The 26,680-nt window shown below is 30.2% G+C and overlaps 3 protein-coding genes across 6 annotated transcripts; 2 read left to right on the plus strand and 1 right to left on the minus strand.

Annotated features, from left to right (window-relative positions):
* The first annotated feature begins 301 nt into the window (after positions 1-301).
* On the plus strand, positions 302-7,514 carry LOC123207164 (nitrate regulatory gene2 protein-like). 4 transcript variants are annotated; one of them, XR_006500227.1, is made up of 5 exons: positions 302-2,560; positions 3,642-3,856; positions 4,403-4,626; positions 5,844-6,942; positions 7,155-7,514. XR_006500227.1 is itself a non-coding variant. In XM_044624449.1 (5 exons), exons 2-5 carry the CDS (start codon positions 964-966, stop codon positions 6,637-6,639), a joined length of 2,832 nt encoding a protein of 943 aa, XP_044480384.1. In that variant the 5' UTR covers positions 302-656; positions 741-963; the 3' UTR covers positions 6,640-7,158. The 4 variants fall into 4 exon arrangements, 3 of the variants coding, with proteins under 3 accessions (XP_044480384.1, XP_044480383.1, XP_044480382.1); XM_044624449.1 differs by having other exon boundaries at positions 302-656; positions 741-2,560; positions 5,844-7,158; XM_044624448.1 differs by having other exon boundaries at positions 302-656; positions 864-2,560; positions 5,844-7,158.
* Positions 7,515-11,101: 3,587 nt separating this feature from the next.
* On the plus strand, positions 11,102-16,789 carry LOC123207165 (protein disulfide-isomerase-like). Its single transcript, XM_044624450.1, has 11 exons — positions 11,102-11,402; positions 11,874-11,904; positions 11,995-12,282; positions 12,369-12,557; positions 12,633-12,758; positions 13,472-13,609; positions 13,704-13,823; positions 14,007-14,124; positions 14,601-14,713; positions 15,198-15,409; positions 16,580-16,789. The coding sequence occupies exons 1-10, from the start codon at positions 11,221-11,223 to the stop codon at positions 15,402-15,404; spliced, it is 1,512 nt and encodes a 503-aa protein (XP_044480385.1). The 5' UTR covers positions 11,102-11,220; the 3' UTR covers positions 15,405-15,409; positions 16,580-16,789.
* LOC123207166 (two-component response regulator ORR9-like) lies at positions 16,261-18,847 on the minus strand. Its single transcript, XM_044624451.1, has 5 exons — positions 18,399-18,847; positions 18,176-18,288; positions 17,080-17,157; positions 16,775-16,842; positions 16,261-16,687 (listed from the first exon to the last, which is right to left on the minus strand). Exons 1-5 carry the CDS (start codon positions 18,595-18,597, stop codon positions 16,420-16,422), a joined length of 726 nt encoding a protein of 241 aa, XP_044480386.1. The 5' UTR covers positions 18,598-18,847; the 3' UTR covers positions 16,261-16,419.
* Positions 18,848-26,680: the final 7,833 nt, after the last annotated feature.

The raw sequence follows: 26,680 nt of genomic DNA on the forward strand, positions 1-26,680 counted from the left end.
ATGCAATTATAGGTTATTGAGATTGGGATGTCGGGATTAGATTATGCATATTTTCTCTTTTTTTATTAATTTTAATTATTTATTCACATAATTCAAATTTTTTAACGAAAAATCTCCATTGAGGTTGAATAGCTCAATTTAAACAAATAAAACCTGTAATTAATAATTTAATTTCCAATTAAGTCAAAATTACTATTTTTCTCTCCCACCCTGGAAATTTCCTTTTAACTACGTAAAATTTTGGATGACTGAAAAAGTGTTTACTTTTCTCTAATTCGTTAAATGAACAAAAACAAACCAAGCACAGGCCACCAAGGGCAATTAGGGAGAAAAAAACACAAAAGCAAAATTAAAACTGGTAGCCAGATGGCGGGTTCCACGAACCTGCTTCTTCCTGCTGCAATTTCTGAAACGGTCTCTTTTTCGCTGAAGAAGGCTGACAAGTCTAATTTCCCTCTTCTTCTTCTTCTCTCTCATTAATAAATTTCTTTTCATTACAAATCCCCACCACTTTTCAAATCTCCAGGTAACATCAATATAATAAAAAACAAAGCCTTTATTACAACAAGAATACAAAAAGCTCTCTCCGGAAGCGTATCTCAGTTTCAATTTTCAATTGTATGGACGGTTGTGTTTCTCTTTCATCCAATTCGACGGTCAGATTCATCTCTTTTTCTTTTCTTTTTTTTTTTTTTTCCGTTATTATTTCTCTCTGTTTCGTAGGGTTTTGCTTTATTTAGGTTTTGATGATGAAGTTGTTCTGTGGTGAAGAGATAAATTGAAATTAGCCTTGGATCTACTGTTATTTACTGACTTGCCCCTCCTAAATGCTTTCTCCTGGTCGTCCTTTCTACGAAGAACAGGCATCATGAGTGGTGTTCTTCTTCGGCTTATCATCATCATCACTTCCCCATCACGCGACTTCTTTATGCAAATTCCTCCTTCTTCTTCTGCTTCTTGGATATGGGGTGTGCAGGATCCAAAATCGATGACTTACCGCTTGTGACGCTCTGCCGAGAACGGAAGCAGCTTCTTAAAGAAGCGTCCGAACACCGCTACGCATTCGCTGCTTCACACTTGTCGTATTTCTGTTCGCTAAAGGAAGTTGGTGACGCGTTTCGAAAGTTCGTGGAGGAAGAGCTTGTGACTGGAGGTTCTGGATCTTCCCCAGACTCTCCGGTTCTCACCTTGCCGTCCGACGAAGGCAAATCCTCGTCCAAGCAAAGGAAAATCCGGAACTCGTCTTCCTCCACCTCGATTTCTCATTCGGCTGATGATAGATTGAAAGAGGAGGAAATACATGAAGATTCGCATTTGCATTTGTCTTCCGGATCGGATTTAGATACGGACTCGGATTCAGGTCATATCCATATAAAGGAGAGCGACGAAGAAGGTGGACATGAACATGAACATCACCATGAACAAGATGAGCCATCTTCTTCTTCGTACAATGGTTTCAATTATCCGTATTATTATGCGCAGCAAAACTTTGCTTACCCTCCAAATCAAGAAGACTTTTCTTACCCTCCAACCGAACAAAACTTTGCTTATCCTCCAAATCAACAAGACTTTTCATACCCTCCAACCGAACAAAACTTTGCTTATCCTCCAAATCAACAGAACTGGGAATACCCTCCAAATCAACAAGATTGGGCATACCCTCCAAATCGGAACTACAACATGTATTATATGAAAAAATCTGCTACACCGGCGAAGTCTGTTGTATACGAGGAGCCCGAGCGACATTATACTGGGTCCAGCTATGGATATGGCTACGGTGGGCCGGGTTATCCGCCTATGTATCAGAATGGTGGGTTTTTCGGGTTCTCAATGGGTTCACCTCCAGCAAATGATCAGCAGACGAGTCCACCAGCTAAGCCGCAGCCACCTCCCTCGCCGCCCAGGGTGTCCACGTGGGATTATCTGAATGTGTTCGACGCTTATGATAATAGTAACAATTATGGTATGTACCCGGGTTCATTTGGATACGGGTACGGGTCCAATGCGAGTAGTCCAGATTCGACTGTGGTGAGGGAGAGAGAAGGTATACCACCTTTGGAAGATGAGACACAGCCAGAAGTTTATAAAAATGAAAAAAAGAAAAATATAATAAACGAGGAAATGAATGTAAACGTGAAAAGTGGTAGTAATAATAAACACAAGAATGTGAACTTTGGAGAGGGAACTTCTAGGTCAGTCCCTGTGCAAAACATTAGTAATGAGTCACCGATTATTGAGAAAGCAGAGCCTAAAGAGGTTAAGAACAATAGTGGTAGTAGTATTGAAAGTATTGTTTCAAAGGGTTCTGAAGAGGGACATATGAGAAAAAAGGGGGTGACTTTTGAGGTTGAGGACTCACCAATTTCTACTGTTGATATTGAATCTTCAAAGCTCAGTAGTTTAACTCCATTGTCAGTTCATGGAACAAGGGAACTTCAGGAGGTGGTAAAGGAAATCAGGGATGAGTTTGAGATTGCTTCAAGTCATGGAAAAGAGGTTGCAATGTTGCTTGAGGTCGGAAAGTTGCCTTATCAGCGTAGAACCAGTCCACTACTGAAAGGTATGATTCTAAGCCTTGTGTGTTTATTTGATTACAGATTTCTGTGAATGTGATTACTTTCCAGTTCCATTTCTGCGGTTGGGATGTATTTTTGTGCATTCTGAATGCTCTCTATCACCTTTTCAGTTAATATTTATAATATGGGCTTATCATTTGTGTGATTATGCAAGTCGCAGCAATTGTTTGTTGCTGAGAAGTTATTCAGTGAATTTCTAGTCGACTGCATCATATTAGTTGACCCAGCTTGGTCGAGTCACATATGTGGTTTACTCTTGCAAGATCTGGTTTGTGATTCCTCAGGACTACTTTTTTGGTAAAGCCACTATTTTTCAGTCTTCCAAAACACTAAAAAAAAATTTCTCTTATGAAAGCTGCCCACGAAATTGACAATCAATTTGATCCAAACAAAGAAAGAGGGGCATACTGCTGTCTTGTTTTGTGATACTGTTTTGCGTCCATCTGCCTTGAATAGCTCGATTTTCTTTCCTTCATTAGTTTTACATCTTTCATAGCTCAGCATTTCCAATTATATATGTAGCTTTTTTGTATTTCACTCTGATGTTTGCCTGCAGTTTCATCATGTTGTTTTAGACACAGCTTTTTATGATATACCTCCTGCTCCCCCTAGATGCGTTACCTTAACTGTGAATTTGATAGCGTTGGGGACCAAAAATAAGTGATTGAGTTGTGAGGGGATATTATTGTGGAACAACTTTTGGAAAAAAAATCGCACATTTTCTTGGTAAAATGAATCTCTATTTGAGTTGCTAACAGGATGATATTCATATGCTTGGTGTTGGCTGTAACCAGAAAGATGTCACCTGGTGTGGGTTTGTCCAGTTAGTTCCAGGAAATTGATAATATTACACAGCTGACTATGCCACAATTTAAAACATGGAAGCTTACAAATTGAGCCTTTAAGATGCTATTTCGCTTTTATCTGTTTCTTTATATTAGAAAAAAAATCCCCTTTGCCAATCTATCACATGTAGCTTGATCATTTTTATTGTTGATTAACATTAAATTTGATATACACTAGCTTTTACCATGATTCTCTACTAACTTACATACCCATGTGAAGTTATCTTCTCCAGGATCATGTACCTGGTTGCACCATTCATGTTATCTTCACATCCTCCACCCAGGGGGTCTGCACGGTTATCTTCTAGGACAATGAAGATGGCAAAAGCATACTGTGGGGATCCCAGGAAAGACTTTGACATAAAATCTGCTAACCTTTCTTCAACTTTGGAGAAACTTTATGCCTGGGAGAAGAAATTATACAAGGAAGTTAAGGTGGGGGAGCATATATTTTTCAATATTTCTTACTGTTTTGATGATTGTTTTCTTAATGAACCTTTTAGAGTTCTTTTTACTGCATTATCATGCTTGAAGCTGCCATCCAAAATAGTTCCACATTTGGAACATTGAATAATTGTGAAACTGAAAATTGTGGTTGATACATATATATATATTTTTTTCTGTTCCTCATGTCTATGATCATGCCTAGCCTCTTTTTTGGGTTAAATCATTGTTCAGGCTTTGGTTTAGTCTTGATGGCTGGCTGATTCACTTTTTCCTTGCTGTTAGGCTTCAGATTTGTGGGTTTTCAGATTCCTATTCTGTCATGTGAAATTTGTTCCGTGTAAAATTCTGATTCTAAAAAGTCTTTATGCTTTGTAAATCATAATACAATACTGTTGTGTATAGCAGTTGTGATTTGGATGTTAATTATCATTGTCTTTACTCTATTATTTTTTTAATTGTTTGCATTCAAGTTGTTTGATATCTAGTGGCTATGGAATTCGGTTTAACATTTATGGTTATTTCTGCTGATTTTAGGATGAAGAAAAGTTAAGAGTTACATATGAAAAGCAGTGCAGGAGACTAAGAATGTTAGATGACCGAGGAGCAGAGTCCAGCAAGATTGATGCTACACAGGATTCTATAAGAAAGTTGCTTACTAAAATTAATGTTTGTATCAGGGCAGTTGATTCAATATCAAGCAGGATACATAAGTTGAGGGATGAAGAATTGCGGCCACAACTCACTGAACTAATTCATGGGTATAAATTGATTTTATTCTTTGAGTTGTTTAATTTAAGTTTCTGTTGCTTTATAATTAAATGTCTATAACATATAGAATATCTTATTATTTGTGGCTAGGGATAGGAATGTCACTTGTGTTTCTTTAGGATGAAATAGATGGTGGTAGGGACTTGTGGCTAGGGATAGGAATGTCACTTGTGTTTTACATTTGTTTGTTCGGCCATGTTTTTAGTGAAACTCTATATCTGTGTATTATGGTTTAGGTTGCGAGATTTTGTTTGACACTGAATTTTGTCTATGAATGGAGGCCAAAAAGATAACATATTCTTAAAGTTAAGATGATATTTTAAATCTGGTGTACCTTAGAATTTTTCGCTTTGACATTCAAGTTTTTAACTATAGACTATTTGTTGGATTATGACTTTTTCCTGATTAAATAGGTCTTATAAAATGTCCCATGTCTAAGTTAACTTCTTATATGTAAAACTGGAGCTTTCTGACAAATGATAGGTTTTTGGTTGGGGTTTTGATCACTGAATGGGTTTAGGCTTTTGTTCTTTATTGATGGGCTGGAGAGTGTTGATACTTAACTAATAATGTTGGATTTTATTGTTTTTGTTATTATATAACTACTGCTACATGGCTTCACATCAGCAAGGTGAAATCTCATTTGTTTTTCCACATTATGGTATATGCTTTAGTGTAATTGCTTACTTCAGACATGAAGATATTGCAAGTGGTACAGCCCTTTATTTCTTTGCCCATATCAGTGTATTAGGGTGTTTATCATGATATAAAATATCATCATATCTAATGTCGTTTATATGTGTGGTTCAAGATTATGAATATAAAATTGCTAGTTTTACTTTCTGTCTACTGATCTTTGAACATCCTTAATTTTTTTTTCCTCATATGGCAACATAGATTGCCATTCTATTATTTGTCTTTTCTCACATTAGCTGGAAATAGCTGGGAGTTCATTTCCATGCACAGTATTCTTTGAAACGATTATTAAACTGCTGAAGGATCAACTGATTATTGTATATATAATGTTTACAAGTAGTGCAACCATCATAATTTTTCTTAGTTTTTATACTGAAACTTTTGGTGCTATTCAGTTCTGTTGGGAACAACTGCTTTTTAATTTAAAATATTTGTATTTCTCTATCATTTTATTTGCTGATTTTCTGGGTTTTATTTGTTAATCTGATAAAAGTAACCTCTCTATTTGCAGATTAATAAGAATGTGGAGGTCCATGCTAAAATGCCACCAGAAACAGTTCCAAGCTATCATGGAAAGCAAAGTTCACTCTCTTAAAGCAAACACAGGCTTCCGAAGAGATTCTGGTCTAAAAGCTACACTTGATCTTGAGATGGAGCTTATGAATTGGTGTTCCCAGTTTAATAATTGGGTTAGGTCCCAAAAGTCCTATGTTGAGTCCTTAAATGGGTGGCTTTTAAGGTGCCTTCTTTATGAACCTGAAGAAACCCCTGATGGACAAGCTCCTTTCTCTCCTAGTCGGATTGGAGCTCCTCCTATTTTTGTAATTTGCAATGATTGGTACCAAGCGATGGATAGAATTTCTGAGGAGGAGGTGGCAGGTGCTATGAGTGGATTTGCTTCAACTTTACATCAGCTATGGGAAAGGCAAGATGAGGAGCAACGACAAAGGATCAAAGCAGAATATACCTCAAAGGATTTTGAGAAACAGCTTAGGACCTTACGCATGGAGAAGGGAAAATTAGAACATGATCAAGATGCACTGTCTGATAAAACAGCAGTGTCCAAGGTCTCTGGAAGTGGAGTTTCACCTCTTGATGATCTGCAGGTGGATTTGGATTCAATGAAGAAGAAACTGGAAGAAGAGAGAGCCAGGCATAAGGAAGCCATTAAACTAGTTCACAATGCAGCTTCAAGTAGTTTACAGTCAGGTTTTGCCCCTATTTTTGAGGCATTACATAAGTTCACTGCAGAGGCACTGAAAGTTCACGAGGAAGTCCGACTTGACCACCATTCTGGAAACTCATAGGGAATGCTTATATTAATATTTTGGCTTCAATCTGACCGAGTTGGCTTATTTTGGGGAAAAATTCTGCCAGAATATGTACAGTTGCAGTGAGATCACTTGTGTATAATGTTAGATTGGCTGCGGAAAAAAAAATCTATAGGAAGTGAATATTAGGCATTACAAAGAGTTACTAATAGAAGATGTGAAAAAAGGGGGTTGTAGAATCATCTAGAGAATGTAGAGTTGCAGATCTGCTGGAAAGAAGCTCAGACGGTGCATTCTTTGCGGAGGTCAAAAGTTGAAATTGCATGTTTCAAAATTTTGGTAATGTTATAGCCCCTTTAATTAGATAGGTAGGAATTTTGTACAGAAATTCATTTATTGGTTGGTTGGTCGCGGGTAGACTGGTTGGTTGTTGTCGGAATGTTTGGGAGTATCATAGTCGAGGGTAGATGTTTAGTGTTGAAACTTAGGATATTTTATTAATCAATGTGATAATGAATGAAAGCTATTTCTGCCTGCCCTGCTTTTTACAGGAAATTTCTTTTGCCTCAACTGAAAGTATGTGAAAGTGAAGCAAAAGCATTTTGCAGGCACATCATGTTTGTAGTTCTGTAAGTTATTTTCTTTGTTTTTCTCGTCAGAAGTTTTATCTTGCTTTTGAAGGAGTATTGAATTTTGTCAGCAGTAAAGTTGCTATGTATTCACATTCAATAAAATTATGTCTACTCACTTTGAGTATATAAATGAGCATATACTTGATGTGTGTCATCATGTGATTGGGTGATTATAAATTAAAGATAAAATAATATCTAATCACGTGATAATACACATAAATATATATTTATTTGTATATTGAAAGTAGATACGCATAATATTAATGTTTTGTTCTTGGAGATAGGTTGATAATGTCTTGAATTTTCCATTTTTTTTTCTTGCGTGATGGAAGAGAAAAGAAGACTTAATACCTATGAGTCCTTTGCCAACCAAAACATAGGAAATTATAGCTTGGGCGCTGAAGAAGCTTGAGTTTCAAAATCAAATTTCGATGATTTAGTTGTGTGGTCGAATGAAAATTTTAATGGATAAGACCTGATTGAGAAGGTGGGTGTGGCTGGAGAAGTGGGATGTGCTGATTAATGATGGTTAGATAGGTTGATTTTAGCGGCAGTGGATGGTATTTTGAGTAGGTGAGTGGACAATGCTGGTTGGCTTAAGATTCCGTGATTCCAAACCAACTCCCGCCAACATGGTGCAATTCAATTGGAATCAAAACTGATTAGTTTGCCAGATGATGAAAGCCACCGCACCGGTGAACTATTTTAAAATTTTTATATAATTATTAACTATAAAATATAAGTTTTTTTTAAGTCAAGTGTTATTTAACTTTAATAGTTATTACAAAGTCATAAAAATATTTTAATCTTTTTCTGGTTTTTGCCTTAAAAATGTAATAGAATGTGCCAATTTGTCCCTTTTTTTTTTTTTTCAACTTTAAAGTAAAAAATCTTGCTGTTTTGACGTAATTTAGTGGGAAATATTGTTCTGTCTCGATGATAATAGTAATAATATGTGCAAAGTAGATTTTCCCAAGGTTTGGCTTAAAAATAATTTTTCTCTCACAAAATCAAACATTGGTAAGATTTTTTTTTGTTTTTTTATAAAATGTGTTAAAAAGGGAAGCCATCATTTTATCTTTACTATTTATTTTTTAAAAAATTACCAAATAATCCAAATCAACTCAAAAAAAAAAATCTTTTAAATATCTAAATTATGTGAAACTATTTTATTTCTCTTTTTGGGATATTAGTTAAATTATCATTAGGCTTTGTATTTCTCTAGTTAAGAGTTAATCAAGCATAAATTCACTCAATTAAGTTATAAAATTCATTCATTCACCAAATTAAGACTAAAATATGAGATGAAAATATGAAAATTTTTGATGACTTTGACGGTAGAAAGGTTGATTGATTAAACATTTAATTAACCAATTTATTTTTAAAAAATTGATTGGTTAATTAATTTGTTTTTAAAAATTGATTGTTCAATCGGCCATACCCAATCGGTCAACCAACTAGTGAACTTTAACTCTCATAATATTCTTCATTACATGACCTTTCCTTTCTTGGCAGCCTTGGCTTGTGGCTTGATAACTGGAAATGGTGTTGCTAGGGTTTTACAGGTGTAAAATTCAAGTTTTTAAACCTATTAAAACGCTGAACCATCATGTTTAGTTCTTACTTTGGTATGCAGAAAAAGCTTTTTCAATTTTTCATATTTTACAAAATGGTAAAATCACTTTTTGCCTTTAAATTGTTAATTTGTGTTTTCAACCAAATTTTATTTATACCTTTTAATAATTGAAAAATACTTTTAAATAAAACCTTGGGCAGAAGAACGTAATTTACTCTAATAAATTATGTCAATTATGAGGTTTCATTTGTAACGTTAGGCAATAGCAAAGCATTCCTGTTCTTAAAAAAATAATTATTTTCTACTCAAATTTTAGTCTAATATTAAAAACATATTTATGGTAAATGAAAATTTTAAATATCTTTCGATCTTTAAATTTTTATTAAAATTATCATTAAATATAAGAGTAAAACCATTATTTAATAATAACATTAAAAATTATATAATTTTATCTCATTTTTCTACTCTATTTTGAAAATTAATATTTTACCATGGACCTTAACTTTAAAAAATGACTCTCTTCCAAATCTCTAAATTTTTTTCTTTACCTCTCTGCCTATCGGCGATTGTTGACAACTTCACCCCAAACTTTGTTGGAAAATGACGATGCCTTTATCATGAGAGGGTTGTTGTTTGCAAGTGGAAGTGGTTGGATTTCAAGTTTAATATCTTAGAGAGAAAAGTAAATTTTTCAAAATTTAATCCTAAAGAAAATTGTTAGTTTTTCAAACGAAGAGGGAAATGAGATATAATTTTAATTATTTTAATATTACTGATAAAATAATGATTTTACTTCTTAATCTTAATAGAAAATTCTTAGATACATGACAACAAACTAAAACTTGGGTAAGTATTTAAATTTTTTATTTGTCATAGATACATATTTATTTTTTCATTGAAACTTGGGTGGGAAATAGTTTTTTAGCTAAAACATAATAATAATAATGGCAAAGTATTTAAACTGTTAACTAAAAATGAAAGGCCAAAAGACTTAACGTCACCCAAGGTATGGTGAAAACTCAAACCCATACCCTTAATTTTCAAAAATCTAAACACTTACATATAAATATTTTTTATTAATAATTTTAGTTGAGATTGGGGTAAAATTGTTATTTATTAAAAAATTTTGAAAACTAAGATTTTATTACAATTTTCTTCCTCGATTTAAAAAATTCATAATTTATTCTCCAATTCAAAGTTTGAAAAGTGACAAATACTCTTTCGGGCTTTTTCACTTCCCTCTTGCATTGATTAGCTATCTTTGACGGTCAATCGCCGATCATTCTCTTTTTGGTCTCTCTTTCTTTTCTTTTCAGTAGTTTTCGATCGAGATGAAGATAAAATTATTTTTGTTTCAAATAAAGACATCGTTTTTGTCTCGGTTGAAGATAACTGAAAAGAATAGAGAGAGAGAGACTGGTAAAAAGAGATAAGACGAGAGAGAGCATAATAAACGATCGAAAAGATAATAAATTGTCTTTGGAGAGAAAAAAAATAAACTTAAAAAGGTATTCGTTATTTTTAAATTTTGGATTAAAGGAAAACTGTAAGATTTCTAGGAAAATGTGATAGTTTTATCCTGGGCAAGAGTAAGTCTTTCAGCCGAATTAAATTTAAGATTGATTGTTGCAAGTTACGACTGACCATTTTAGTTATGTGGTTTGGTTTAGATAATATTTTATTATTAAAATAAAAAAATTATTTTATTATTAAAATAAAAAAATTATTTTATTAATTATAAATTATTATTATATTTAATAAAATTTGATGAGTATAAATAATTATTATATTTAATTAAAAATAATTAATAAATTATTTTACTTAAATGTCTTTAAATATAATTATTTTTAAATATTTTTTATATTTTTTATCATATTAATTAAAAATAAATTTATTTTTATCTAAAATAATAATAAATTATAATATAATTATAATAAAATTAAAATTATCTTAATAACATTTAAATAGTTAAAGTGAATATGATAATCAGATTATCACTTATATTATCTGTTATGTCAGTATTAATAATAAAATATTATTATAATATTTTATTATTGATAAATTAAACAAAAAAAATAAAAAATAAATTCGCAAGATAATTTTTAAATATTAAAGCAAGCCCCCTTAATAAGTAAAACTTTATTTATTCCACGTTCCAACACTTGCTATTACGACAATTCCCCAATCAAAATCCTCCACGTAGATTTTCATCAACATGCGGCTCGAATAGGTATTTTAAGCGCGACTCTGGTTGTTCACTCACGTGAACATCTTCCACTGAGTCACGTGCCAGTACCATGTTTGTCGCGTTCTCTTTCTGACTCACACCGCCACAAAATCCTCCAATTTCTGATTAAAAGTTTAAGAAAGAGTATCAGAAGATATTTTTTCAGAAAGAGAGCTGTGATCATGGCGATCAAATCGCTGATATTTCCTCTAGTGATGCTGATCGCCTGTTTCCTCACGGCGGTCTTTGCTGAAGAGAGCAAGAGCACCGAATCCAAGGAGTTCGTCGTCACTTTGGATCACTCCAACTTTGATGACACTGTTAGTAAACACAAGTTCATCGTCGTTGAATTTTACGCGCCTTGGTATAATCTTCACTTCCTTTGATTTTTTTTTTTAACTTCTACATATCTAGTTAACTGTGTTTGGTCCTCTGCAGATTTTAAATTTAGCTCCTCTTTTTGTTGATTTGTTTTTCACGAGATTTTAATTTCATTCTATGGCTTAAGGAATTTTTCTAATGTTTGATTAATCTAGAGTTGCAGGCTATACATTCTTTGTTATCTTAATTTGTTTATTTTAATTTTTAATTCGGCTGGTTTTTATATTATTTTACTAATTAGTTATTAATTTTTTAATTTTGTTTTTGTTGAATGCATGTCTCTCTCTCTCTCTCTTTTTTTTGGACAATTCTGTAGTTTCTCTGAGCCAACTTCAACCTGAAATCGTAATATTTATCAATTGCATGTTGCTGATTAAGTTCTAGTAAAATCGTTTTATTATTGGAATTTGAGTTTCCATATATTTTGTTACTTGTTGACTCTATCATTTTTCAGGTGTGTCCACTGCAAAAATCTTGCTCCAGAGGTACTTATCTACCCTTGTTTTATATGATATTTATAATGCTTGTTCAATTTGCTGATAACAAATTAACAAAGTGTCTATTGTTATTTGTAGTATGAGAAAGCTGCATCTATTTTGAGTACTCTTGACCCCCCAATTGTTCTTGCCAAAGTTGATGCTAATGACGAAGCAAACAAAGATCTTACCACTAAGTTTGATATTAGGGGTTTCCCCTCACTTAAGATTTTGAGAGATGGTGGGAAGTCTATTCAAGAATACAAAGGCCCCCGTGATGCTGAGGGTATTGTTGCTTATTTAAAGAAACAGAGTGGTCCTGCATCTACTGAAATAAAGACTGCAGAAGATGCTAGTAGTTTTATTGATGAGAAGAAGATAGTTGTTGTGCGTTTGACATGAATACTTTGGTTTTATTTGTTTAGTTAGAGGAAATTCAAAGGTTTGTTTGAACATTTATGCATGTTTTTTAGGTTGGGGTTTTCCCGAACTTATCTGGAGAGGAGTTTGACAACTTCACAGCTGTTGCTGAGAAATTGAGATCAGAGTATGAGTTTGGTCATACACTGAACGCTAAAATCCTTCCACATGGAGATTCATCTGTGACTGGCCCGGTAGTGAGGTTGTTCAAGCCTTTTGATGAAATCTTTGTTGACTCCAAGGTATAGTAAACTTTTGTAAATGGTTCTGTCAAGCTATGCTCAAGCAGCTAACTTGCTGAAGTTACATGCTTCCAGGATTTTAAGGTGGATACTCTTGAGAAGTTTGTTGAAGAAGCTAGCATTCCCCTTGTGACTGTGTTTAGCAGTGACCCAAGCTTGCACCCTTTTGTTATGAAATTCTTTAACAGTCCTAATGCAAAGGTGTGCACCAGTATATAAATTACACTGTCCTTTTCAATTTATTTTAGAACTTTATAATTATACAATTATGCATGGAAATCGTCTTATCTCCATTCTCCTTGTTTAGCAGTGAGTAGCTTTTTTCTCATGTAATAACATTATCATTCTGAAAAGCTAAGCCGAGTTTCCATGTGGGTTCATGGTATAGCTGGTTATAGGGTAAATGAAATCAGAAGTAGAAAAGGTCTAGGAGGCTTCAAAATGATCTCTCCATATCTGGCATCAGAGATTAGATTATAGTTTGGGAGCATAGTAATTTCTTTGCTGTTTCGTTGCAACAAATTCTTGTTACAGAATAAGATCTTTGTGAACTCACAACCTTTAGTCTCTAAAACCGCTTTTAGATTTTTTCTTCTTTTTGTGGATAGGCCTTTATGTCACAGGTAAGTGCAGCAGTCTTGGATTGCCATTTTCTGCATCTTCCTCTAAAAAAATAAATTTAATGTCACGTTCTTTATATGTTTAGGAAGGGATATGTTGACCCTTTCATATAGATACTCTAAATGTCTTATATCTTTCATCTTCTGTTTTCCTTGTTCCTTTTTTATTTTTAACTAAATTTAATTTGTTTGTAATATTATTGAATATTGTGGCAGCAAAATTTCTGATTCTGTTTAACAAACTAACCCTTACTGGAACATTGTCTAATTTTTTTTGTAAAATTGCAAATATAGGCAATGTTGTTTATGAACTTCAACAGTGAAGGTGCTGATTCTTTCAAATCGAAATATCGTGAAGTTGCTGATCAATACAAAGGACAGGGCATCAGTTTTCTGATGGGAGATCTTGATGCTAGTAAAGCTGCTTTCCAGGTTGGTATGCATTGATCTGCTAGTTTCTATTTATGGTTTCAAATTTGATATATTTATCTGATATTTCAATTGTTTCTTATTGATTGAACAACAGTACTTTGGACTCAAAGAAAGCCAAGTGCCTCTCATCATTGTACAGGCAACTGATGGGCAGAAGTATTTGAAGCCTAATTTGGAGGCTGATCAAATTGCATCTTGGATGAAGGAATACAAGGTGATATATCTGCTTCTTGTATTCATTGCACTTTTTCCTCAATGAGAATAGAGAATTTCATAATGTTTTGCCAAGTTAATATTTTATTTGTTAAATATAACTTTATTTGTTCTATTGTAGAAGGTGTGTGTTACTAAGTCCTTCCATAGAAAGCATCTTTTTTATGAAAGTTTTTACTTGCAGGGAGGGAAAATTCAACCATACAAAAAATCTGAGCCTATTCCTGAAGAGAACAATGAGCCTGTGAAGGTGGTTGTTGCTGAAAGCATTCAGGAAATGGTTTTCAAGTCTGGAAAAAATGGTGTGTTTTTAAATTTTTTCTCACTTGATGGATTTTTTATGTGTTGCTTACTGTGCTTGAAATCCTGTGTCTTTTCTGGTGGTTTGTGTTGGGTGGTTGTGCTAAAAATGCTTCTTCGTTCTAGGATTTGTGTCACGTTTCTATAAGAAATCATGGAATGTTTTTTGTCAATTTATTATATTTGCTACAAAATCTATTTTTATTAAACAGAGCCTCAGCAATTACCATTACTTATTCTTTTTAGGCTGTGATCACTGCTGGCATGCATTTACTTTTTAATTCTTTTATTTGAAACATCAATGGACAGCTAATTTTACAGTTAAAAATGGAAATTTGTAATTAACGAATTTGCATAGATGAATCTGCTTAATAATTGTGAATATAACTACCATTTCCTGCTCTTTGATGCTTTGTCTTATTTCACTACTCAAGTGAATTTTGAAATGTAATGTATGTTGACATTTTGCTCTACGCAGTTCTGCTAGAGTTTTATGCTCCTTGGTGTGGACACTGCAAAAAATTGGCTCCAATCTTGGATGAAGTTGCCGTCTCTTATAAAAATGATGCGGACGTTGTTATCGCAAAATTTGTAAGACTTTTTTCAACTTTTCTACCTCTAAAGATGACCCTCTATGGCTTCAACTAGTATTTCAGTGTGATCGTCAGATAGAAATTTAATTTAATTGATTATTGCTTGCACTGGTGTGGATCCTTAGTCTCCATGACATCAATAATCAAATTTATTGTTTTATGTCTGAAACTTGTCTGCTTGACACTAATTTGGGCAATGGTTTTTTGGTCCTAAACATGTGCAGCAACCTAATTGGGTCTAGTAGAATGATTGGCACACGGACATGATGCCTTGTCCAATATATGAATAGCTAGTTTTTGCGCATTAAATTATTTTATTCGACTCGACTCTATTCAATTTTACCTTGTTACCATTTGATATTTCATTATTTTGCTTATCTTCATGTTTCTATATGTTCATCTCTGCTGCGCACAGCCTTCAGCATAAATATATTTGTAGTTGAAAGTATTCTTTTTGACATGATATGCTCGTGTTTGTCTAGGATGCAACTGCAAATGATATCCCAAGTGACACTTTTGATGTTAAAGGTTTCCCAACGGTGTACTTGAGGTCAGCTAGTGGAAAGGTAGTGGCTTATGAGGGGGATAGGACCAAGGAAGACATTATCCAATTCATTGAGAAGAACAGGGATAAATCTGCTCCTCAAGAATCTGTTAAAGCAGAATCATCTGCAAAAGATGAGCTTTAAAGAAGGTACATGCAGCTTTTCTCAGTAGAGTTAAGAGACATGTGCATTTTGTATTGTGCTTTGCGGCTGTGATACCCAACAACAGCAGCAAGGAAAAGAATCGCCTGATGTCCTTCCTTCCCCTTACTTTGTTTGAATAAATGGGAGGCATTTTCGGCTGTTTTATCGCGTGTTTACTTTTTGGAATAGCGTAGTTGTAACAGTGGGTTTGGCTGAATGAAAAAGATAGTAAATTACATGTAGGAGAGATACCTTTAATTAAATGCCCAGTGGTTTGGGATTTTCTTACCTTAGAAAATTTTGTTGCTTGAAATCTCCTATTCCTGCTTTGTGTTGGCATTGATATCCAGAAAATTGTTCTACTAAGGATAGGACTAAACCAAGCTGGCTCGGATTCCAAAGTAGACTCGATTTGATTTGGTTTGATTCAATTTAATTCAAATTTGTTTAATTTAAATTTGAGCGGATTTAAGTAATATGATTAAACTCATCTTTGAAACTGAGCTGAAGTTAAAAAGAGTTCGGTTGTCTAGCTTGTAAGTAAGGTAAATGATTCAATTCGATTCAAATGTAGGGTTCGACTCAGATTCAAATTATATGAAATAATTGTTAAAATGATATCGTTATATCTATTATTAAATAAAACATTACCTTTTCAGTCAGTCAAAAATTTGGGTTAAAAATCAAAATCACAACTTTGAGTCATGATTTTAAATCATTAAATTATTTTTATTTGAATTAAAATTATCTTTAATTTTGACTTGAAGGAGTATGATTAAAATCAAACTAGATTATTATGATTTAAGGTTTTTTAGTTGAAATAATCTACCTTTCAATCAGTCAACCGAAAGACAGGTTTGGTTCGTAATTTCATGTATATGTTTGATAGAAAAGCCTGTCAGTCATCAATCAACTAAACAAGTAGATAACCAATGTATATAGGAAAATTAATGCACTCTCTATTGTAAACTAATTACACCACAATCTCCCATCAAAATAAAATAAAATATCAAAATTATACTACTGCCAATTCTTTCATTTTAGGCCTCCTCTCTGAGGGCTCAGCTGACAAAGCCTTCCTCTTGCTAAAACTATTACTGTTGTTTATATAATTGTTAGAGCTGTTGTTATTGCTGTTGTTGTCCTCCCTCAACTCCTCCTCCCTTTCTGTACAGGTTTGGCTCTTCATATTTAGGGATTTTAAAAGATGGGGCTGAAGCTTCTCCAGGTCTGATAACTGAAGCGGCTTCAACAGAAACTCCTCTGCTCCTTCTTCCAGACACCTGACAATTCAAACAAACTTTAGTTAATTTGTTGATATAAATTTGATTTGGAGACAGTTGAAAAGAATTAGTTAATAAAGAACTGACATGCTGATTCTTGAAGGTACATTTTCTGATGACATGACCACAACCGGTACATCTTTCCAGGAGGATCCCTGAAAGTTTAAGCAAAACTTAGAATTTTTCAGTTTAAGAAATAATAAACTTGTATGTAAAATGCTGTGCTCTACCCAACTTTTTAGTGTCTTTTTGAAGCAACAGTCAGATAATCAACTCGATTATTGCTTATCAGAGAAGCATCTTACCAAATTTTCTATGCATAGAAACCAAGAAAAGAAAATATCAGCTATCTCTAAACTAACATAGCTTCAAATTAAGATCATGGACTTCACCTTGACTCGTTTGAGTAAATCATAACCACTCATTCCCGGCATACAGAAGTCTGTCATGATCAAGTTCACCTTGGATCCCTGCAATATTTGATCATAAACATTAATTTCAGACACTCTGAATTACTAGCACACAGTTTATGTAAAACATACAATACAAATATGAGCACAAATTTGAACACAAATAATGACATATTACCATATAATTTAGTGATTTTAAATTAGAGATACAAAAACACTCAATCAAATGGTGATGTGATATTATTTATACATAAATTTGTGTTCATTGTTTGTGAAAATAGGGTTATTCGTCAAACATATATCCGTAGGTGGGGAAAATTTTGTTTGGCTTGATTCTCATTAATGTGGCTTGTCCTAGAATTTATTGGGCAAAAATGTCAAGGACAAACCTACCAGTTCATAAAACATGCAAGAAATCACAGAGGTCCACAGGCAAAATATTGAATTGGCACAGAAATTGAGAAGCAAAATGGGATTGCATTTCCAGGTTGTTAATGTCGACAGAAAGACAGATCTCCTTAACTATATAAAAGCTGAATTTCTCCATCTGTGTGGCCCCTTTATGAATATTTGTTGTGATTTTGGATAAACTAATGTTTCAAAGCTCACAAATTTGTTGATTATATTATAAGTATAAAAGCAGGCTAATATCTACAGATGGGTTCTAATTGGCTAATTAATTATACTAAATCAAAAGCCTTTCTGGCTACTTTGCCTTTGCGTTTGCCTTCCTTTTTCATCTTTGATAACGATATGTCAGTAATGAATGAGAACGTGAAGGGACTGATTTCTACATTGAATATTGCAAACCAATTATCCATTAAGCTAATTAACAACAACTTTTGCCTTAATCCTAACCGACACAAGTTCATATTAAACTCAAAACTTCACTCTCCTCAGGAGGATTTCACTGACAGAGAGATTAAAGTTAATTCCCCTAAGTGGATATCAGAAATGGAAAAGTTGAGGAAAAAACAAATGGTATATGAGTAAGTTGGTTTGTTTTGGAGATCAACAGCTTATTATTTTCTTTAAACACATGTGAGAATCTAAAAGAGAGTAAAGAGATTAATTTTACCTCTTGCTGTAATGACTGCGGAGGAGATGAAGAAGTAGAATCAGTAGGAGTGTCTAGTTTATCAATCAGACCTAGAAATTCCAAAGCTTTATCTCCAGAATCCACACAAGTCACTACAACAACAAGAACAAAACATCAAAATGCATATAAGAATTAAAAAAATAATAATTTTAATGATCAAACAACTCAATCCCCATGTTAATAAATTAATAAAAATCATTACCTTGATAGGAAGAAACTTTAAGGAGCTTCTCTAAAAGCTTCCTGTCAATGACACTATCATCAACTGCCAAAACATGAAAACTTTGTTGTAATTGCTGTTTCTGTTTCTCATCATCATCTTCTTCTTCTTCCTTTTGTTGTTCAAGTAGTATAACTTGCTGGGTATCTTCAACCTTTGCAGATTCTGATTTCAACTCCATTAAATAAAATGAATTATGCCTTCAAACTATGAATGTTTATATAAAGAGAAAGACCAAGAGGTGAAAGGGAGAAGGTAGATAGCGTGCGTTGGTGGGTATGATTTATGAAAGATGAAGGAAGAGACTGGAGTTCTTATTATGAGGTCGATGAGAGATAAAGGAAGTGTTTTTAGTTGCCAAAATCTCTTCCTAGATTCTGCATACATTGTTGGTACAACCACTCATATTTCTCTATCTTTATGGCGTCCTTTTGATTGGATTTTGTTTTATTAATAAGGAAAATCCGGAGATCTTTTTTTCCCCCATTTAAGTCATCATTGTGTTTATTTTTCCTAACTATTTTTACTATTTATTTATTTATTTCCCAATAATAATAATAATAATTGAAAATAAAAAGGTAGCCTTGTTTTTTTTTTTAATTTTTTAAACCCTTATATAAGTTATATTAATTAAATAAATTTTAAATTTAATAATTGGTTTATAATCATTATACTAATTAAAGTTAAAAATATTGTTTTAATATAATATTAATAAAATTTAAATTTAAATTCTTTTTTTGAGAATTTATATATTATTATCAATATTTTATGATATAATATGGTATAAAAATAATACGTATTATAAGTTATATTAAATTAATATAATATAATAAATATATCATATAATATAATATATTTTATTAATGTATCTTTTCTTATAAAATACCCATATAATAAAGATATATAATATAATTTTAATTTTTTAAAAATATTTTATATTAATTATTATTTTTTTAAAATTATATTAAAATATATGATAAAAAATTAAATTTTTAATATATGATATGATACATAATACACACTGTCTAAATTACCACAGGGTAAAGATGGGTCTTCTTGTTTTTGGCCAAACAGACACAAGGAGACACCATATGCTCTGTCTAAATTACCACAGGGGTAAAGATGGGTCTTGTTGTTTTTGTCTAAACAGACACAAGGAAACACCATAATGAAAATTGAGAGGAATGAAAAAGGCAAAATTACCAAAAAGGGACCACAGACAGACATGCACAGAACAGAGAAAAAACAGAAGATGAAGAAGACCATGGAATGGAATGGATTGAAGCTCTTTCCCTTTGAGCATTTGCAATTTGCTCTTCTTGTAATGTAAAGTAATAATTTTGAAGGGAACATGAAATAAATAGGCAGGGACCCACTGAACAAAATTTGAAATCTTTGTGGGACCCTTATGAAATATAATCTTTTGTGGGGCTCACTTTCTTCTGCTATAAATCTTCAATTTTTTGCGAATATGTCCCCGTAGAAGGGGTGTCCCTTGTTCAAAGTAGAAAATTACAAGGTTCCCTATTTGTTTTAATTTTTTAACACCTGCCCACCACGTGTTGCTCTCTCCATGTGTCACACACCCCTGACAATTTTATCCCCGAATTTTACATATATTTATTTAATAAGCAATTATTACAATAATAATTATATTTATTAATTATTAATTAGGGTTTAAATAACAATAAGAAAGACAGACAGCCTTACAAATTTGACCTTAAAGTGAAAAATAGTGTGATGCAAAGAAAGAAAAGAAAGAGAGGATCCCAAATCTTTCTTTGAACCAAAAGCAAAGCGTGTTTGTTGGCTATTGATTTCCATAAAGAAAAAAGCGTAACTGATTTTAGTTGGTTTGACTTGGACAAGTAATGTTTGTGGGGCCTTTTATTGACCAACGCTACTACATTGAACGGGTCAGGTCGGGTCAGATCTCTCTCCTAACTAAAAATCAAAAGAGATTTCTCCACCACTCCTCTGGTCTTTGCTTTTACACGACAAATTTCATATGACTTTTCCCCGTTCTCACCGCTCGCTCTTTCCTCAATTACAATTAGTATTTTCAAAATTAGTTTTAATTTTATAATTTAATTTAATTTATATATAAATATTAATTTATTTTAAATTTAATCAAATTTATTAAATTGATTAAATAAAAAAAATATTTAAAATCAATAAAACTAATTTACATAATACGTATTTAAAATTATATTTTATATGTTTCATATGTTTTATTTTAAAAAATTAAATAAATAATAGAATAAATAGCTAACGATTAGACAAGTTTTCAATCCACAAAACATAGAATATATAGACTTTGAATTAAAAAATATTTTTTTACAAAGAGTTCTTCAAAGGATTGAAAAGGAGTCCAACCGTTAATAATTATTTTTTTACAAAGAATTAAAAAATATATTTTAATCTCTCTAACATCATAAGATATTTAATCTTTTGTTTTTTTTTCCCCTGTGTCTAAAGGGGAAGTTATTGTCTCTCTAACACCATGTTGTTAAGGTAACTTTGTTGACCTTATTTCAATTAAAATAAAAACAAATCTTGAAAATCATATTTAAATAATGAATAATCAAATTTGGCATTTGAACGTATCGGTTACTTTTTCCCCTAAAAATATGGAAGATTAATATGATAAGATAGGCAAAAAGTTTTCCGTAAGAAAAGGGTAGTAATTTGAAGAATATTTTATTATTAAAATTGAAGAATTATCTTAAAAATAAATTATTTTAAAAATTATTAAATATAAATTATTACTATATTTGATAAAATTAGATAGATATAAATTATTATTATATTATTTTACTTAAATATTATTGGGTATAATTTTTCGAAAATATTTTTTATATTAATTAAAAATAAGATTATTTTTGCTTAAAAAATTAATAAATAAAAATATAGTTATAATAAAATCAATATTACCTTAGTAATTTTTTAATACATAATATAGGAGTAATAATCAAATTACCTCTTATATTATCTGTAATATTACCATTGATAATAAAATATTACTAAAATATTTTATTACTTATAAATCAAACAAAATATATAAATAATAAAATATAGATTATCAGAATAATTTTTAATTTCCTCTCACCACATGCCCCTTACGACCTTTATCCAAAATTAAATTATTTCAAGTCGAGGACACATGCCATTTTATTAACAATAAGATAATTAATAACTCAATTGTGGACATATATCATTGGCTATCTGATTGAATCACAATAATTTTTTTTTATCAATTTATATTTTATTTATATTTTATTATATTAAATATTAGAATTAATTAACCGTTCTGTGATACCGATCTCAATCTATAGGAGACACTAAATGTCATTATCTTTTAACCAGACCACATTTTTATATAAAAAATAGAAATATATGAACACATAATTAATGGTGAAGTTTATGCATGAACCCCTTTATATCAAATCAAATCTCCTTGATGCACAAGAACAAGATTATGCTTTTATTTGGTAAGGCATGGAATCATCATCAAAAGATTTTTTGGTTGACAATCTTAATCAATATAAATTTACCCAATAATTAATAAATAAAAATGTGAATTTACCAACTAATCATAGATTTACCCATTTTCAAAATAATAAAAATATATATTTGTATACTTTTATATATAGATGAATATATAAATAATATATGATAATGTAATTGAATAATTTTAAATTAAAGATAAAATAATATCTAATTATATGATAATATATTATTTATATATACAATTATATAATCAAAAGTGTGTTCTTCAACTATAGTTATTAATATCTTATGATACACAATACATATTTTACGATACAAATAAAGTATGATATGTATTATGAAGTGTATCATAATTAATACAATACAATAGATGTATCATACGATATAATACGTATTACCAATACAGATCGATACACTTTTTAAATAAAATAATGACATAATAAAAGTATATATGAGAAATTTTAAATTTTTATACGTGTTAATGATATTTTTTTAAAATAATGACGTGTCTATTATATTTTTTATTATTTTAATATTTTATTTTTAAAAAATTATATCATATGATATGATACGATATTTAATATATAATATATAAAATTAATTTTTTAATATATAATATGATATACAATCTGATTATGACTACGACAATTTTAATTAGTGAAAAATAATAAGAAAGTGGTAGTCATGACATGACCCCAAAAGAGCCTAAATTAACACACCAGTGGTGTGAATTGTGAATTCATAATTTGATTTGGATTGGAGTGAAGATTTTTAAGAATAGTTGGGGCACACATGAGTGTCTAATCAAGTTCATTTTGTACCACACTTAAAACAAAAACTTTATTTCCAACATAACTCTTCCTAAATTTAAGAATTAATCAAGATGTTTAAATCATTTTGTGATGTCGGTTGAATAATGACAAAATATGCCTTAATCACTTTAACATCCTAAGCAATTTCTTATGTAAAGATTTCAAATTTTGCTACCCTTCAATATTCTCTTTCATACATAGGTACATAATTGTCAATAGTAGGCCCAAAAATTTATTTACCATAAGGTTTAAAAACAATACTATGCGAATTTATTTCATCACATGATTAAGTATTATTTTATTTTTAATTCAGAATTATCTAATCATATGAAGACATATGTACATAGTTTTACTAAAAGTTTAATCCTGTGTATTTACACTTTAAATATACAAATATATATACATTTATGTGTGTTATCGTATGATTGAGTATTATTTTTTTCTTAATTGAAAATCACTTAATCATATGATGACATGCATTAAGTATGTACTTATTCGTATACTTAAAATAGGTATATATAGTTTTATTTTATAAAAAATTATACATCTTTTACAATAAAATCATGTGTATATATTTTAAATACACAAAATTTATACATAAATAATATATCATCACGTGAATGAATTATTTTAAGTTAAGCATAAAATAACATTCAATTATATAATAATATAATATATATATACTTGTTTTATATATTTAAATTCTGTTTATATAGTAGTGGTCTTTTTCTTAATTTATTGAATATAAATAATATATATATATTTTTTGCGATAAGATAGATTTTTTCTTTCACCGAATTTGTTAATATGATATATAGTGAGTTTTGATAAACGATTAATTATAAAAATAATAATTAAATATATCTTTTATTCAAAAAATATCTAGAAGTGCAAGTAAACCTTATATTCAAAGACAACGAGAAGAATTTTATAAAATAATATATCTCTTCAATATTTATGCGATTCATTTTCTATTTTTTCTGTGTATACAAGAGAAAACTATAATTTTTACGAAATTAAGACTATATCGTTAAAGTAGTGTTATGCACACAATTTTATATATAAATAATGATATATCATTATGTAATTAGATAGTTTAAAATTAGAGATAAAATAATACTTAATCATATAGTGATATATTATTATTTGTATATATAATTTTATTGATGTTGTTAATATAAATATTTAATTTTATTTCAATTAAAATAAAAAATAAATCTTTAAAATTATATTTGAATCAAGAATAACCAAATATATCATTAGAATATAACTTTCACTCTTCATCTTACAAATATTAAGGACCAATACTAAGGAAAAGATAAAAAATAAAATAACTTTTAATCACATAATGACACATCATCTATATATATAAATAATAAGACTATGTATACATACTTTTAATACATAATTTGAATATAATAATGTGTCATTATGTGATTAGATAATTTTAAATTAAAGATAAAGTAATACCTAATTATATAATGATATATCATCTATATATATAAATTATATATTAAAAGTATGTATATATAATATTACTTATATTTAAATTATATATAAAAAATATATACATATAATATTATTCTTTATTAGATATGACTCTAATTTGTATTTATCGATACTCTCTGGTGAAACAACTCTTTAATTTTATGCATGCGTCCCTTTATATCAAATCAAATCTTCTAGTTGTAAAAGAACAAGATTATGCTTTAATTTGGTTAGGCATGGCATCATCATCCAAAGATTTTTTGGTTGACAATCTTCATCTGTCTAAATTTACTCAATAATTATTAAATCCAAATGTGAATTTATCAACTAATCTTGGATTTACCTATTTTCCAAAACCAATAACTCGCCCCACATGTCATTTCATATAACGTTACAATTGTCAATGAGTAAATAATCCAACACTTCATTGTATCTCAAGGTGTCTATTTATTCAACATAGCACCATTTTTCTCAGAGTAATTCTCTGTGTGGGAAGAGATTCTTGTCGTGGTAAGAGAAGAAAAAATAAAAAATCCTAAGCAAGGGGGAAAAATCAATTTTTAAAATTAAAAAAAAACTTAATTTGGAATATAATTGTTAGTTTTTAAAATCAGAAAGGGAAAAATGAGATGAAATTATATATTTTTTAATAATATTATTAAAGTAATAGAAGTTTAATAGTAGATAAATATTTGAATTTTTAAATTTTTACGGGTGAAAATTTTAAAATATGCTAAACCTTATATAGAAATAAGTCTTTTAGACAGAAAAACCCAAAACCCAAAATCCAAAGCTTGATACCGAAAAGGAAAAAACCATCCACTTATTTTCGATCATTTTATTGTATAAACATTATAGTTTTTATATGGGACTACAACCAATTTAATTAGTGAAAGATAGTAAGGTAGTGGTCCTCAAGACAAGACACCATGAAAGCCTAAATGAACACAACTGTGGCATGAAATTTGAATTCATATTTTGATTTGCAGTCAAGATTTAGTGTCTAATCAAAGGTAGAATTGAATTCAATTTGTTGTACAACACTTAAAACAAAAACTTTATCTCCAACATATCTCATCCTAAATTTTAAAATGCATCAATATATCTAAATCATTTAGTGATGTCGGTTGAATAATAACAAAATATGTCTAAATCAATTAGCTTAACATCATAAGCAGTTTCTTTATGAAGAGATATCAAATTTTGCCCCCCTTACTCTTTTTTTCATTTTTTTTTATTTTTAGTAAGTTGCTCCCTTACTTTCAATGTTCTCTTTTCATATATGAATATCTATGAGATGATATTTTATGCAATATAAATTATACAAGTTGAAGTCGGCCTGGAAGAGAGACGAGAGAGCGCTGGAAGGAGATAGAAAGGGCTAGAGACGGTGAAGTTTGCCAAAAAATGGTGATGGAAAAAATCAAACCTAAAGAGGGGGCGGGGGGGATCACTTTTTAAAACTATAATAGGAGAAAATTGTTAGTTTTTTAAACTAAGAAAATGTGGAATGAGATAAAATTTTAGTTTTTTTAAAAATATTTTTTGTTAAATGATGATTTTACTCTTGTCTCAAATAAAAAATTTTAACAGAACAGTTGGTATTTAAGTTTTTGAAATTTTACGGATGAAAATACGATTTGACCAAACCTTAGGTGGGAACAAGTCTTTTGGCCTTTCTTAATTAATATTTAAGGACAATTGATGGTAGATTATTTATACCACAATAATAATAATAATAATAATAATAATAATAATAATAATAATAATAATAATAATAATAATAATAATTCATATAAAATGCTCTCATATAAATTTATCAAGGCCATTGAATCTCGATTGAAAGTAATATTTTAGTCTAACATATGTAATCCAACGGTAAATATGTAAGATTTTGACAAAATTTATATTAAGATGTCTTAGTAGAAAATAACTATATATAAAATAAATTATACACATGAACTCAAATATTTTATTATAATTTTAAATAATGTCCAACGATGAATAATGGCACAATTGCCTGCAATTTTATGTGTATTCATTATATTTTAATATTTAAGGTTTTTATTAACAAGGAAATCCATCTGAATCAGACTGTCACATTAAACTAAAACTAATCATACTAAATAAAATAAATTATGAATTTAATAATTGATTTTATAAGCACTAAATCAAATAAATTAAGAATTTAATCTTATAGTCAAATAAATAGTTTTTATTCATCCTATATCTTGTAGAATGATTAAATATACATTGTCTTATGTTATTATTAAAAATAAAAATAAAAAATCTTTTCACTCTCCCTTAATAATTTGTAATAAAAATTTTCACCAAAAGAGGTGTATGGTTTAAGGTAAGATTACTCTATTAATTAATATTTTATTACTAATATTATTTTATTTGATTTATTAATAATAAAATATTTTAATAATTTATTATTATCAATAATAATAT

This window comes from Mangifera indica, unplaced genomic scaffold (assembly GCF_011075055.1).
Source record: "Mangifera indica cultivar Alphonso unplaced genomic scaffold, CATAS_Mindica_2.1 Un_0064, whole genome shotgun sequence".
Classification (NCBI taxonomy): domain Eukaryota; kingdom Viridiplantae; phylum Streptophyta; class Magnoliopsida; order Sapindales; family Anacardiaceae; genus Mangifera; species Mangifera indica.

Excerpts from the sequence above, each read along its gene's own strand:
- LOC123207166 (XM_044624451.1), bottom strand. The coding sequence starts at position 18,597 with ATGGAGTTGAAATCAGAATCTGCAAAGGTTGAAGATACCCAGCAAGTT. Across the intron at positions 18,289-18,398 it reads TAAAGTTTCTTCCTATCAAG|TGACTTGTGTGGATTCTGGA; the intron begins GTAATGATTTTT and ends TTGTTGTTGTAG. Across the intron at positions 17,158-18,175 it reads CGCAGTCATTACAGCAAGAG|GGATCCAAGGTGAACTTGAT; the intron begins GTAAAATTAATC and ends CAAATATTGCAG.
- LOC123207165 (XM_044624450.1), top strand. The coding sequence starts at position 11,221 with ATGGCGATCAAATCGCTGATATTTCCTCTAGTGATGCTGATCGCCTGT. Across the intron at positions 11,403-11,873 it reads GTTGAATTTTACGCGCCTTG|GTGTGTCCACTGCAAAAATC; the intron begins GTATAATCTTCA and ends ATCATTTTTCAG. Across the intron at positions 14,125-14,600 it reads TTTCAAGTCTGGAAAAAATG|TTCTGCTAGAGTTTTATGCT; the intron begins GTGTGTTTTTAA and ends TGCTCTACGCAG.
- LOC123207164 (XM_044624447.1), top strand. The coding sequence starts at position 964 with ATGGGGTGTGCAGGATCCAAAATCGATGACTTACCGCTTGTGACGCTC. Across the intron at positions 3,857-4,402 it reads AATTATACAAGGAAGTTAAG|GATGAAGAAAAGTTAAGAGT; the intron begins GTGGGGGAGCAT and ends TGCTGATTTTAG. Across the intron at positions 4,627-5,843 it reads CTCACTGAACTAATTCATGG|ATTAATAAGAATGTGGAGGT; the intron begins GTATAAATTGAT and ends CTCTATTTGCAG.